This window comes from Gallinula chloropus (assembly GCF_964237585.1).
Source record: "Gallinula chloropus genome assembly, chromosome: 1".
In the NCBI taxonomy this organism is placed as follows: domain Eukaryota; kingdom Metazoa; phylum Chordata; class Aves; order Gruiformes; family Rallidae; genus Gallinula; species Gallinula chloropus.
This window is the reverse complement of record NC_140085.1, coordinates 22,255,054-22,270,736: the sequence shown is the minus strand read 5'-3', so window position 1 is coordinate 22,270,736 and position 15,683 is coordinate 22,255,054. Positions and strand designations below refer to the sequence as shown.

General features: G+C 43.0%; 1 protein-coding gene across 1 annotated transcript in view; it reads left to right on the top strand.

The window, feature by feature from the left end:
- Window positions 1-15,683, top strand: part of ABTB3 (ankyrin repeat and BTB domain containing 3) — a gene marked incomplete at its 5' end in the record, with an annotated part of 175,741 nt that overhangs the window by 127,830 nt on the left and 32,228 nt on the right. Inside the window, one exon of the mRNA XM_084279536.1 lies at window positions 13,335-13,500. Coding sequence (XP_084135662.1) covers window positions 13,335-13,500 — 166 coding nt within the window. The remainder of the gene's footprint in view (window positions 1-13,334; window positions 13,501-15,683) is intronic.

Below are 15,683 nucleotides of genomic sequence, written 5' to 3'. Positions count from 1 at the left end.
CTGCTTTGTGCAAAATGTGTCTCTCTCCTAGTGACAGCGAGCAGCCAGGCAGGCAGAGGGCTCTGTTACTGCCTTGAGAGGTGCGTGGATGCTCAGGCTCGGCGCTGCGTGCGTTGCACAATCAGCTCCTGGTATTTGCTCACATCCGCGGATAAGCCGGTTGCATGGTGATGGGTGCCTGATATCGCGCAGCTGGATCGAGCCCGTAATCTGCTCATCAGAGCTCATATGGTGCTGCGTTTTTTCTCTTACTATTAGGTTCTGCTTGCTAATGAGGGGCTGAAATCTGCTAATTGTCTGCTTCACGTAGCTTTGCTATAAAATACTGAGATGTAATTGGCAGGGCTGCAGATATTTTTCAGAGCTTTGTTTTCAGCTTTAATGCTTAAAGGGCACATTTTAACTTATAGGTAATGCTACCTCTTGCAGTTAAATTGTATTTTTCATGCTAATGTCGCTTCAAATTAGTTGTAAATGTCAGCCTAGATAATTTGACTTTTTTGTGCATGAGATATGACCTTTTGGTTTTCTAATGAAGTCTTACAGTATTTATTGCCAGGATATGTTTTTAGTATCTGTTTTGCCTTATTACGTACATGTATAAAAGGATGATCTAGGGCTGTTCTGGAGTTAAGAATATATTTGGCTTTGATTTTCATATGAAAAGGCATTCTGAATCTGCCAAAGTAGAAATTATTCACTGCTATTGCTTCATAAATTTGTACATAAAACCCAATTGTCAGCAGTTTGCCTCTTCATACAGCAGTAGGTGCATTCTTTCCTGCAACACAGAAAGCAGAAGGATGATCTAGATGATTAGCTGGGACAACCTGCGTCGGAGCAGCTGTCTTCTATTGACTCTGGCCTTGACACGCTCTTTCACTAGAGAGTATAATACTTTCCTTCCAGATCTGTATAGGCTTTTTATAGTCGCAGCTATTCAATATTTAATTGAAGAAATGTGTTGAATTTCAAAAGCGAAATCTTGAGCGTTTTGGATTTCAAACTCTGGCTGTAATTGCTTCCCTTTGGTGTGACCGTCTTGGCCCTCGTTTCCAGAAGTGCAGCATTCTACATCCCTCCTGAAATGTCAGGACTTATATAGGTACTACATACTTTCTGAAGAACTACCACTTGGTTTTGAACAGGCGCAATTAATTTAATACTTCTTCCAGTATTTAGGAGGATTGAAAGTAAGGCAATAATGATTCGGCTCTAAATCCTCTGTCTTAAAAAATACAGTAGATATAGTTAAGTATCTGTGGATTAAAGAAGGAAAATACATGGTTCTTCTGAAGTTTCTATTTTTTTCGGTGGGTATATAATGGAAATTGCCATCAACTGTTAGTTTTCCAGGAGTTTCAAAATCATTTGAAGCTGGGGAGAGTTGAACTGTGTTGCAGAGGAATTCATTAATTGTGAGGAACAAATCAGCACTTAGCTTAAAGTTGCCATCGAGAATTCATTTCCTAAAGAACAGAAGCGATTTCTGTCGTCCTGCTTGCCGTGCAAGTGGGGATGAGCCTGGAGAGCGCAGCCTGGGATCAATCAGGTGGGAATGAAAACTGTTCCTGAAACAAATTCTGGATTTTAGAGAGACCAGACTTTGCAGTGCACACTTATTTGACTGCAGGCACCCGATTCACCCACTGATGTCCCAAAATGACAGTCTCACTCTACTGGCAGAGGTCTGCAAATGAGCGGCCGCGTACTTTGGGTTTTATTTCAAGGTCTGCGTGTTCTGCCAGTGTAGTGCAGCGGGTTCTTTGAGTAGCTGCGAATCAGACCCTGGCTGCCTGTAATCCTGAGATCAAAGGAAGGACCGAGCTTTTCTGAAGAATAATGTGAGGCATCAAGATGTTAATTTGAAATGTTGCAGCTTGTAATTTTTTATTTGTATTCAGTGCAGACCCTCAGCACTTTTCATTTCCACTAAGCTGAGTGCCAACCTTTCATGCTTCCCTGTTAAGAGAGGGAGTGTTTCCAACTATCAACTCCTCAGCAAGCATCAATTCCATAAATGCAAACACTGGGAGGAGAGGAGGAACACAACAACTTTGCAGGGGATGGCTTTTCAAGTGAGCTGTGTGACCGATGACAGCTGGAGGGATTTAAGTACAGTTAGCTTGATGTATTTTGTGACTTTTATAGAAATAACTTAAAGGATAACCTTGAAACTGGTTCAATTTCTAGGCTGTTCTTAGAAGTCTTCTTTAGTCCCTAAAATACAGAGACCTGAACCCAAAAGTTCCCATGGCCCTGTGTGATACTGCATCTTTCCACAGTGTTGATTCACAACCTGTCATTGCAAGCACATAAAGCCAAATCAGTTTCCACGCTGGGAGAACATGTGTATGGGGAGAGAGGGAAAGAGAGGGAGATTGGCAGGATCTCAAAGGCTATGAAGTTCAGGATGGGTTCAGATAAAAACCAAATGTTCAGTTCCTTATCTGAACTACAGCATGAAGATCTCCCAGCAGATTCATGTGACACTTCCCAGCACAATCACATGCTCCAGCAGTGAGGTTCCCAATATGTGGCTTTGCAAATCATCTCTGCTTTCTTCCTGCCTTTCATTCCAATACTTCCTCTCTCTCCCCACTTGTGATCCTTTTTTTTCTTTAAAAAAAAAATCCATTGCCTTAATTTCTTGCAATGTTTTTGTCTCCTGAAAAAGGAGCTGCTCTTGCTCTGGATAGAGGAGTTAGGAAAACTGGAATCAGGCAGGAGCTGCCTGTCTTCTTCCTTATCTCTCTTCCATTTTACAGTAGCAGGCATGCCAGAAAGTTTCTTCCCTTTCTCCAGACTTGGGAGATGAGCAGGGATATGAATGTTCACCTTCCCCCAGGATTGGAAGCTTTAAATAGAGCAGTTGCTCTACCTTTTGCAAGGAGATAGGTTTCACAGATGGATTGACTGCTGGATGCACAACAGCTAGCTGAGACAGGAGCCTAAGTTGTGTCCAAAATACTCTTTTGTCACAGTGGGAGACCAGACTTAAAGCTTAATTTGTACCCAGGCTCTGTCAGGCCACCTGGGGAGGCTGGGTGTAGTCAGTAGAAAATACTGTGTAAGTAGCTTTCTGCTGGTGTAATTCTAGTGGAGGTGGTTGCTCTGGTCCCTGCTCCAGACCTTTTATTAATGAAGGCTTCAGGGATGAAGGTAATTTGTTGCCAAAAAAGGGGCATGGTGGTAAAAACTGTGTTTACCTGCCTTTCTGCTGCAATGAGGTAGTGCCAGTTCTCAGTCTGCGCTGGGCCTGACTGGCTGCAAACAGATGCCTGGTTGTGTCTGCTTCGTATCACATCTGCAAGAGTTACCTTGTCCCTTGCTCCACCTGAATGCACAAAGCCTTTTTGCATGTCTCCTTCCATTCTGTGGGACATTTCTTTAAAACAAAAAAGAAGGCCTCAATGTGTTAGACGTGCTGGAGAGCACTGCTAAGGGATGACTACATCTGGGGGCTGACAGCAGAGATACAGAGCAAGGGAGAAGCATCCTATGTTGCTCAGCACAAAGGCTTTTTATCAGGGTCAGTGGCTTCATTCCTGGTTGCAATATATCACGGCAATTCTGGAGGATGTAAAGATGCTGGAACAAACTGACCCGAGAGAGGTGATAATGTCATGTGAGGGACCATTAACTTGGTCACTTCTGCACCTGACTGCATCAAGGGCTATTTTCTGGCCAGCCAGATGTTAAAAGAAGGATATAGTCTGGGGTGTGAGTGTGTGTGTGTGTGTGTGTGTGTGTGCATATTCAGTCTGATATCCACAAGCAGAAAGAAAAGATGAAAAATGCACAGTCTTGGAGAACTGAAGTGCAATTCTCCTCTACAAAGGGCAACTCCCATGTGTTACTTGAAGTATTTTTCTTCTACCCTCAGCATTGCCTCATTGATTCCACGTCATCCCCATCCCATGTCCATGGAGAACCCTCAGGCTCTGGTACCACCAGGGCTTATCGTGGTCCCTTGTTTCCAGTCCATGGTCGTTGGGGTTGGGACTCCAGACAATGGAGCTAGGCAGTGGGTTTTGCATGCTGGTGCAGTCAGCATTCCCTCCCCCTCACCCCTCTTATGTTCCAGTCAAATTTAGTTGGAGGTGGCGGCATCACTGCTGGTGGAGGCAGAGCTGGTGAGAGCAGGATCTGGCGTGACAGGGCTTGTGACTGTGCACAGATGGAGAGCTTTGACTTGATCCCCTTTAATTGCTTGCTCATACACTTCGGCAGCATTTCTGAGTCACGGCTGGGTTCCCTGAGGGTGCTGGGCTCACCCTTTGGGCAGCAAATGCCCTTTCTATTTATTTCTTGGCTGGCTGTGATTCTGGGTCCTGTCTCTGCTCCTGACCTTGGACATAACACACTTTTGTACTCTCTTCCAGGAGTACGGAGGTGAAATTGGTATCTGTAAGACCTGGCCCGTGAGAGGTGGGCATCACTGCCAACAGAGGCCATCGCCCAAGAGCTTAAGTTGCCTCTGTTTTCGGGAAGAAAATCCTTGGGGGAAAAGGAAAAATAAATAAAAGCCACAAGGTTATGAAAGTGGGAACACAGTAATCAAAAGGAGTGCAAATTATGCAGCTTAATGCACTCAAATTATGGGGTGACCAGATACTCTCTGTCCCAGCGATGAGAAAGAGCTGCCTCATGAAATCAGCGGGTCAGAGGGAAATATTTTTAACAAAGCCCAAAGTGGTGTCATAACTCTTAAGGATTAATAATAGTAATGCCCAGCATTTGAAAAGGATGAAAAACGATCCAAGGAAAATTCCAGGCTGTTAGTGCAAGGCCTTCAAATATTTTTTCAAGCAAAGACTGATTAAAGACACGCTGTTGAGGGAAAAATGGGATAAAATGTGACATAGATTTTCTAAAGATAGATCTTGCCAGACTAATGTAATAACTTTTTGATAAGATAACTGATTTTCTACCCCACAGAAACGCAGTAGATTTCATCTCTTTGGACTTGAGTGAGCGATTTGATGCAGTTCATGCAGGGAGCTATTAGTTAAGACGGAGAAGATGGGGATTAGTATAGAAGGGATTGGAGTGAGCAGGGTCTGGCTTCAAGAGAGGTGGCATGGGCTGGGTTGGCTGCGCTGGGGTTACAAGCAGAGATTTTCAGCTCCTCCTCTTAAAAACTGGTCTCTTTTAATTTTCAGAAAGGGTTTTGGCACTTAGCAGTGTGCTCATGAAGTTGAAATTTGCTGATGCCTCAATGCTGAGAGGCATTGTCCTGACAGAGGAAGTTTAGGAATTCATCCAGGAAAATGTGGATGACCTTGAGGGCTGGGACAAAAGAAATGGGATGAAATACAGTTTTCCACAAATGGAAGGCAAACGTGGAGATGAATATGTAACATCTACACTATATATGCAGTATAATATATACTATACTGGGAGCAGAGTATTGGAAAGGTGATGGCAAAGACTGTAGAGCAGCATTTCATCTCAGAATGATTATAAATCAGAAAAGTGGATTTTTTTTGTCAGCCATGGATGCATCAGGAGAGGTATTTCCAGTAGAAGTGGGAAAATAATCTAAAAATTAGTATTTTAATCATAGTAGTCATAATAATGATGCCTCTGTACATGAAAGCAGTAGCAAGTGATGTGGAATTGCAAATCCCAAGTCCGGGTCAAGAAAATATTCATGTTGGACCAGGTAGAGAGGAACGAGCAGGGGTGGTTTGAGTTTTGACCTTTGACAAAATGTTCTCATGGAGGAAGACTAGAAGAAAGGGGCTCATTCAGCTGAGCAAAGGGGGTGCTGAGGGAACGTGTGACTCTTCTCCAGAAATACTTCATATGTAAATACTGCGGAAGGAAAAATACACTGTTTAAAGGGCAGTGTGGACACAGGAATATGTGAACTTTAACAGCTCGTAGGTTCACACTGAAAGTGTAGGTGGATCCAAGTGTTGCTGAAACTTAGAACTGGGTTTATTAACCCTCTCGCAGATGTTGCCCCATTGCAGGGGGAGCCCCAGGGCTCTGAGTTGCATTTACAGCTCTGTTCCAGAAAGGTCTCTTGTCAAATGCAGTGTCTGAGTGCCTTTGAAAACCTGCCTTTAATTGAAAGTCAGTCCTAATTCCCAATTAGCTTTGGTCTGAGAATACCTGTGTCTGCTTTTCTGTCTGGAACCATACCTCTTAATGAAAACTCTCTAGGAAAATAGGATGATCAGCCTCAAGAGTGAAGATTATTTAACATGAGAGCATCCTTGGCTCATTTTAGAAAGTTTTCTCGAGACTGTGGAAAGGGTAAAATGCAGCACCATAAAGGCAGGATGTGTTATTTTGTTCTTTTGGAACATCTATACAATTTGCTATGTCATCTTAATACTATACCACACATATGCAATTCTAACTTGAAAGTGAAAGACGAAGAGTTGACTGTAATGTTTTATTTATGGAAATCCTGTGCTTGTGCTAGAGCATGAAAATATAAATGTAATAAATAGAGATATGAAGGCAGAAAAATATTTTCAGTCCTCTTTGCTCTCTCAAAATGTGCTGGGTAAGGGACTGAGTTTCTGCAGAGGGAGAGACTAGAAAATTGCTAAGAGATTCTGCTATTTAGTTAGATATGTCCACTTTTAGATAGGGATTGTTGGTGTTTGCCTAGCTCCTTGAATGTCCTTGTTCTTCCCACAAATTTTCACTAATCCTATAACACCAGCCATAGCTTTTGCCGTCATTAGACGCAAAAATACCAATCCAGCAAGCAGTAGCAAACAAGCTTCTTGACAAAATCCAGCAGTCCCTTGGGACACATGGTGCCAGTGGATGAAGGGTATTTTATTACTTAAAAGGTAGAGCATGGGTTTCCTGAGGTGAATCTCAAACTCTCCTGCCAACTGGCTGCTTGAAAAGAAACACAATAAATATATATATATATATATATATTGAAGGGAAGGACCTTGTCCTCATGTTCTCCTTCACTTTCAGGGCAGAATACACTTGTATTTTTATAGGCGTTAGGATCCAACCTTCTTGGGTTTTCCCCATCGCAAGCTCATTACCGTTTCCTATGCTCTGTTGCTATACACATTCCTGAATGTAATAATCAGGACACAGATAACATCATCTTCCACTCATTAGTAAAGGCTCATGCTATGTATTTATGTGATAGATGTTTCTGTACCCGAATTTTCCTATGATATGTTGGCTGTGTTCAAAATCTGAAGTCAGGTTCAGTTTTGAACGTGCTTCCTGGCCCATATACACAGGACTATAATTATTAAGAGTGTTTTGAAATATAGATTCAGGTCTTGTTTTGATAGTCACATCCCCTTTTTAAATGCTTTTTCCGGTACCTGTGACCAATTAATTCTCAGGCCTTTGACAAGAATAAGAGGTTGGCTAATAAATAGCCGGACTATTTTTATTTTCTTGTCTCTAAATTGGCTCCTGATTAAAGTAAATTGAGATATTTTATGTCTGTGTTAAAGAGCACTGCTCTTCATCACTTTGATCAACATGTTTGTGCTTATGTTTCCCTCTCTCCAAAACAAAAAAATGCAAATAACTGTCTCAATTATATATGTATTATATATATATATATATATATCTTAATGTTGCAGTCCTATTAATATCAGCATTATAGTCCATTTTAAAGCAGCAGTTTGGAAAAAAGAGTGCTCAGAAATTTAAATCAAATAGTCTGCTGCTCCAGCTCTTGCCATTTGTGTCTGTAGTCTCACTGAAGAGCCCCAGGCAAGGACCCAGGACCCTTTTGTGCTACAGGCTGCACATACCCAGATCAAAACCGTGATCCCTGACCCCAAGAAATTCAGCATTGCAAATGCATGTATATTGTTGGCTAAGAAACGACTCCTTCCAGACGTTCAAACGGCTGAACTATAATTTCTGACTTGAGACCTCATTCATATTTAGGACAGAGACAGATTGAATAAACTCCACAGAGCTAAAAAGATGGACTTAATTAATAGATTATCATTCTTTCAATTGAAAGGGCTGGTGATTGAGTCCCAGGTGGGCAAACAAGGTTTTGGTGCTTGGTATCAGGTTGATGATCTATTCATTTCAGCAGTGGGGAATGACTGGCCTGCTGCTCATCACAGTATGCACTCCATTTCTTTTAAATCAATATTAGCACATGTAGCTTAGAACAGATTAAGATGTTCCTACTTGGTTTTTTGGTAGCATTTACAGAGCTTTACTCTTATTTTTTTAATTGTCCACTGCTGACTATAGCAATAATCCCCTCCCAAAGAACAAATAATTAAAAAGCTATGTAATAAGAGCGCGGCTGTCTACCAGTTACGATGGAAACACTTTGCCTTTGAATCATCCATTTTCCCAAATGTATTCAATCCATGAGTAACTTACTAAAGGAAATGGGGAAAAAAAAACCCAACCCAAAAAGCTAACCCCAAAGCCTGGCATTTAAGCCGTTGCAGTTGAAGTGCTGCATTATGTTTTCACGAGTTTGGAAAAGGATAAAAATAATTTTCTGTACTGGTATGTCCCATTATAAATGAAGAAGATTATCTTTGACTCCTTTCAGAGGTTTGAGTATTTTGGAGTATGATTGAGTGACATAGTCACCACTCAGCATTTGACAGTGACCATTTGCAAATAATTAATGTTACCATGGCATTCCCCATGTGAAGCCACAGGGAAGTTAATTAGGTGCAGCGGCAACACTGTAATGATCTTGAAGATAACTAGTGTAGAAACAATATCTGTGAGGGATTAAAAGAGGAGTTGGAGAAAATTGTGCTGCATTGTAAGTTAAAATATGTGGTCACGGCTTTGCTACAGATATAAAATTAAGAAGATCTTATTGTTTCTAGTTTTTTTACTTACAAAGGCGCTTGTTTGCTTGATTCAAGATAAGGAAGGACCAGTTAGGGAGTGTATGGGCTGTGTGACTGAATCCCTGAATTAGAGGGTGTATCGGCTGTTGAGCATGAGGACTGTGATAGGTGTCTGTCATTAATTCCAGCAGTTCCCAGTTCTGGGAGTGGGAGCATGTGTACAGCGGTCATGGGGCCAAGGAGTCTGCTCAGTCCCACAGGTTGCTAAATAGGGAAATCCAGAATGGACCCGGGCTTTTGAAAGAGGATATCACCCTCAAAGGATGCTGGTCAGTCCAACCTTTGTCTCTGTATCACCTCTAGGTGACCTCAAATCTCAGCTGACCCAGCTAGGATCTGGGGTGGTGATGTTCTACCATCCTGAGACTGTCCCTGGGGAGAAGAAAGGAGGTTGTAGTGAGGTGGGAGTTGGTCTCTTCTCCCAAGTAATTAGCAATAAGACAAGAGGAAATGGTCTCAAGTTGTGTTGGGGAGATTTAGATTGTATATTAGAAAAAATTTCTCCACTGAAAGAGTGGCTGCCTGGAGAGGTGGTGGAATCACCATCCCTGGGGGTGTTCAAAAAATGTGTAGACATGGCACTCCAGGACATGATTTAGTTGGCAGGGTGATATTGGACAGATGGTTGGACTAGATGGTCTTCGAGGTCTTTTCCAACCTTAAAGATTCTATGTTTCCATAATTAAAAGCATTGCTTCCCCATGGTCTTCTGCTCCTCCCACCAGCCTTCCCTGCCCCTTCAAAGAAAAAGCACTTTTTCTGCACGGTGGAGTCTTGGGGAAAGGATGAGCCCTGTGAGTGTTGGCAACTGGCACGATCTGGCGACAAACCAAGGTGGCCTTTGGAAGGGACATCCCACTGTTGGGCCAGTGTCAGCCTCCTGTGCTCTTGGAAAGATCACAAAGACATTTTGGCAAAAGGGCCAAACTGACTGTGCATTTGGGAAGGTTTTCAGCTCTGTGCTTATGCTGGCTTCCCTTCCATTGTAGGCACAGTTTCACAAATCAGAAAAGCGACCCTATATATTTAGCTGATTTAACTGTTCCCCATCAAGCTTTTCCCCATCCTTTTCCCACCTCTTCATACTTTGTCAGTGTATTTGTTGCAGTCCAAAGCTCGAGTGAGTCATGCCTTGATGCTTATTGCCTTCTTTTTTTATCTTGTATCCTTTAATGTTTGTGATTCTGGATGGTATCCATGATGGAGCAGCATCCTCTTACACAGTGTAATATGGATCAGAGACCCTCTGCTCCCATTGAAATCAACATTTTGGAGTTAATGGTATGATAGAAGACTTGGGAGCAGATGCAGTGCTGTGGTAGTTTAGGGTTGATTTTTGATGGTTTTGGGGGTTGGGTTTTGGAAATTTTTTTTTTATTTTTCAGTTTTCATTTTGAAAAGCAACTGCTTGGTTTGTTTGCTGCATCATCTTCCCAGTTGGCTTTCTCCACTGTTAAGAGTGATTCTGGGTTCTCTTCTGTTCTTGTGGTTCCTGTTCATTTTTCATCTTTCCTTCACTGCTTTTTATCTGTTGCATGTTAAATCTCCTTTTCCTTAACTCAGTTCATCTCTCTGGCTTTTTTGAGATGTTGCTATACTTTCTCTTCTGAACACCCTCTGTTCCTTTCCCTTGTGTCACACTCTTGTTTTATTAAACCTCCCCAGTTTGATCCCTATCACTTTTATTAGTCGACATATGACGATGGTGGCACCAGCAATTATCTATGTCAAATTTTGCCATATAGTTTCTTTCACTATGTCCCATAAATTTGGGCTGTAAGTCCCTCATGATGGGACCTTGTGGGGGTATAAAAAGGCAGTGGGCCATTGGTAGTGGCACTGAGTTGTGGTTCCCTGCTTTGTGGTTCTTGGTCTAGATCACATTTCATCAGTGCTGGTGTCCTAGCAGCCGTGCAGATCAATGTTATTGGTTCGGTGTTAGGACAGCTGTAGCATCCTGGAGCACTTGGACTAAGACCCTTATCCCCTCAGCCGACTTAGGAGTACCAATTTGGGGATAACCAACATCAGCAGTAATTAATGAGTCCTCCTCCCTGGCTACAGTAAGCAGGTGAACTCATGTGCTTTTAGGGGACCAGAACCCACTCATAGAAGAGTTACTTATGGAAAAGTAGGTAATTTCTGAACCCGTGCCAGAATGGAGACTTGGGCAGCTCATACAGGATAGGTGAGATAAATCCTTGTTCCTCCTTTGTGTGGGTGTGCAACCCAGGTCAAAATCTGGCTTCTTTTAAGGAGGAAATCATCAACGATCGTTTTGCATGCACTGAGCTGGGCTGACGTCAGTGAAGCTCAGCCTGTTTCTGCCAGCACTGAGTTTGACCCATTTTATTCAGAGTGTATGTTATATACCTCAGTACAAATGATGAAGCAGTGACTTAACGCAGGCAATGATTCATAGTGGCAGACACCTCTGCAGTCCTCAGAGGATATCTAGATTTTTCCATAGCTGCATTTTGCCAAGGTACCACCTTGTTTTCAGCCCAGAGTCATCTGGAAGTGGCCAGCTGCAGCTGGGAGGTCCAGGCTCTCTCTCCATATATCAAAAACCTCACCGACTACCTTCGGATCATGCTTTATCTTTGCCACACGTTAAAGGAGGGCACAGATGATCTCTAGTGTCTCATGCTATGGGGGTAACAAGTACCAAATGTTGCTGTAGCTCTTGTGTCAGGAATGTGCCGTATGGTGGGAACGTGTTAAGCTGCAATTGTTCCCGTGAATCTTGGTGTCATTGAGCTCAGCCCTACGTATCTGTGCAGGTTTTGCTTTTTCCTTGAACTGGATCATAAACTACTGCAGAAAAGCCAGCTTTGGTATGTGTTGCTTTCCTCAACTCTGCTCTAGGCATGTTACTGGTGCAGAATCTGTTGCTGCTGTTACAGTATGTTCATCGTGACTAAGTGTTGTGCATTAATCTTGTGGTGTTCTGTTGTGATGGGGCGGCGTCCTTGTTCCTCTGAGTAATGATACTTCAAGCATACTTTGTTTGCAGTCTCTGGATGTCAGCTTTTTAGCAGTCAGGACCCAAACTGAGCACACAGAATGAACATCCGCAAAATACCTGTTGTCTTCCAGAGTGGTCGTGGCCCAGCACAGCAGAGAGCAAGCTTGAGCCCAGGTGCCAGTTTCAGTACTGAGTCCTACAGAAGCTTTGCTCAAAACACTGTATTTTCCATCTCACTTTCCTTCCCCTGTTGGGAGAGGAAGATCAGTAGCTGTACTTCTGTATAAACAGCTTGTTCGTCACATATTGATGTTAAAAATTAAGCAGTGCTGTAGGTTTTATAAAGCTCTGATAAAGCACTTTGAAGAAAAAATTTAAATGATAATGATATGCTCTTTATATTTTTCTTCTGGTTTGCTGCATTTTTTTACATATGAAATAGAAAACAAATATTTGATGTATGTTTTGACTTTTTCACTTTTGATCTTTGTTTTCCATTCATAAGTAGCCCCTCGTTTTCTGACCTAGCATTTTTGGAGAATAAAAGTAATGTTTTTCCAAGCTGTCCTTTATCCAAGTTCGCACCAAAAGCACTGTGGACGTGGACTCCACCCTCTGCCCCAGACACTCCTCAGCATGAAAGAAAAGCAAATCTGCCTTTTAATAAGATGAAACCAAGTTGGATAAACATCAGATTTGAATTGCCTGGCTCTCTCTGGAGCTGTAAATTCACATCTTAGCTAAATAAGTCCTAGCCTCTTCTATTTGAAATGGGCATCTTGAGCCGTTTACAACTTGGAGATCCTTTGAATAAGACATTAGAAGACTGACATCTCATCTGTTAGACATAGCCAGCAAGGTTTTATGGTGTTTTGCCATGATTACCTGGCAAGATTGCCTTCTCCCTGATTGCATGGTGCCCTGATCTACAGGTGTCCCTGCTTCAGCAGGGAGGTTGGACCAGATGACCTCCAGAGGTTCTTTCCAACCTCGGCCAGTCTGGGTTTCTGCAACCTGCACTTTCTGCTCCAAAAAGGCTTCCCTGTTCCTGGAGCTGTGCTGGTAAGATCCTTGAAGGTGTTAGGAGTGACATTATTTTCTCTTTGTAGTATTGTCAATGATTATACATCCATTTGATGTAAGTTCAAAGCTTACTGAAACTTTTCAGACATCAGGGGGACCGGATAACCTCGCCATGCAGAGAGAAAACTTGCAGTGAGGATGTGTTACGCATTGCTTAAAAAGAGAAACAACATCAAGCAAAAGCTGTGCTTTCATTCCCCAATTTTTTTTATTAAATGTATAACTTGTCCCATGAAAGATAGACCAAGGGCAACCTCCATTAGCTTGCATTAGCATTTACCATTCAGCAGCTCCCTTGAACATGCAGGTCAAAGGAGAATGAATATGGGCATGACCTACATCCTTCAAAGACAGGGCAAAGAATTATTTTCCTAGGGACAGTGAGGCCTGTCCTCTGGTTGTCCTCTGAGGGCGTTTATTTCTCTCATCTGCAGAATCGACGACTGTTTTTGTGCGTCGCGGAAGCTGGATGCTGTTGCCACTGAAGCGAAGTTCAAGCAGGACCTGGGTTTCCGGATGCTCAACTGTGGCCGAACGGATCTGGTTAAACAAGCCATATCCTTGCTGGGGCCGGATGGGATTAACAGCATGAGTGAGCAGGTAACAAGATAGAATTCTAAAGAAGCAACTGTGAAATGTGAGTTTTGTCTGCTTATCACAGAAAACGTGACCCAGCTTTCAGCTAACATAGACAGGGCTGGAATATTTCCCTGCATTAGTCCCTGCACTGAGTTAAAGCACTACCAGGTTTTTAGGTTAAGTTTGGTCTTTTTGATTCATTGGTACTGAGGTAACTCCACCTGAGTTATCCCCTGTGTCCCCTGAAATTTTCTTAACAGTGGACAGAGTTGAGTGAAGCCAGGAGACCCCTGGAGTGCTTAGCATTGATCTGAATAGTTAAAACTGCTTATACGCCATGAACAGTGATGTGGGGCAGAGATTGATAAGGACAACATCCTTCCACTGAATAAAGCCCTGGGGTCTGCAGTGCATGTCGTGTACCACCAAGCCCCATCAGAAAACAATTCCTCGCAGTCTTTAATTTAGTGCCCAGTTTGAACTTAACTTCCAGACAGGAAAGTCTCTCTGCAACATTACCACTCATTGTGGCCAACATTCACCATCCATCCCAGCCTAAGTTTTCATGGAGTTACATCTCCATGAGGCTGGTGGTTGGGTGGGGGGATAAACCTGCCTCCATGGCTGCCTGCTGGCAGCAGTTTGTTGGACTGAGATTCTCACTGGGGTGGTTCCCCCTTACTAGAAGGGAAACAATGACCACAGGTATCACCTCTGCCTTTTGAAATGAGGTTCCCTGAATTTTCTGATGCCCCGATGAAAGTGTCACTGCGTGTTCCCAGAGTTCAGACATCCCCTTTGGCAAGAGGCTGGTGGCTGCCACCCCTGAGGTGGTTGCTTGGAAAAGGAGCTGGATTGTAAGTGGTCCTCTGAGGCAAAAGCCTCTCTAGGAATGTGTTATCTTGCTTCATGTGAGTTCAGGAGCTTCAGTTTGAGTAAGTACTGTGTATTTGTTTGAGAAGAGCTTTAGACAAAAGCAGTAATCCATCAAAAAAAAAAAAAAGAATCAAAGAGCTCATTCCAAGGTTCATATATGATACTCTTTAAAATTATTATTATTTTAAGTTAGTCTGAATGTGGAAACTTTTCACAGTGTATTTCCTCTGTCCTCCAGGCTGAAACCTGGGAATGTTCTGGCTTGATTCATCAAAGTACCTAATCATACGCTTAACTCTGAACACATGCTTACATCCTATTTGAGTGAAAGTTAAGCCTGTGCTTAACTGCTTTGCTGGATCAAACATCCCACATCTTGTAAGATCCCACATCTTTCAGGACAGAGCCCTAAGTGTTACAAGGCTGAAAGAAAAAGAGCCATTTTTTATTTTGCCAAAAAAAAAATGCCTGTTGAGTTGATTGTACATGTTGTTACCATGTTCCTGTGTCCATGTGGAATGCTAATGATGGGCTCATTAAAAGTCCATTCCTCCCACATGCAAAGCGGGAGATGGATGTCGGTGGGCTGGTGAGTGATACTGCAGCGAAAGGCTGTGGGGCACCTGCAGAAGCAAAAGCAGCAGGGACAGCAGTGCAAGGGGAGGGGAGCTTAGAAGTCTCATTAACACTTTAAACTCCTGGTACTGCAGCACAACATTCTGGGCGCCTTTAGGTCAGTGATACACCCTTCTTCAGCTTCATCAGGGCCAAAATATCCCATGTGGTCCCCAGGGCGTTGCTGCTGGGTTCTTCACTGTGCTTTCGGGGGGAGAGCCCATCACAGGGCTTTGAATTAGAGCCCTTGTGCTAAATACAATGACACCACATGCAGAAGTTGAAATGACAGTTGAAGGAAGATGTATGTAATGGTGAGCTGCCATCAGGGCCCGGGGGTTCGAGGCCCAAACGCTTTTTTCTTTTTGATTCTCGTGGTCCTGCTCATTCTCATGGTGTTTATTGACTGCCAAAGGAAATGTTTTGCTGCTGACTGTAGCTGAAATAGTTTCAAATTCTCTTCACAAGTAACTTCCAGTCACCCAAGAACTCTCCTTGCCTGGGGTGAGCTTGTTTTTTCAAACTAACGGCACGAGGCTCAGAGTGGCTGTTCCCTCTGTATCTCCTTAAGTATGCTGCAGATTTGGTTCTGTGAAATGCTCAGTGTGTTTCAAGGGGCCTCTAAGTATCTTGCAGGGACAAACCTTAACTTAAATTTCCTCTACAAGGGCAGCCCTTCCATACATAAGCACCCACTACCTTTAGTCCTGCAT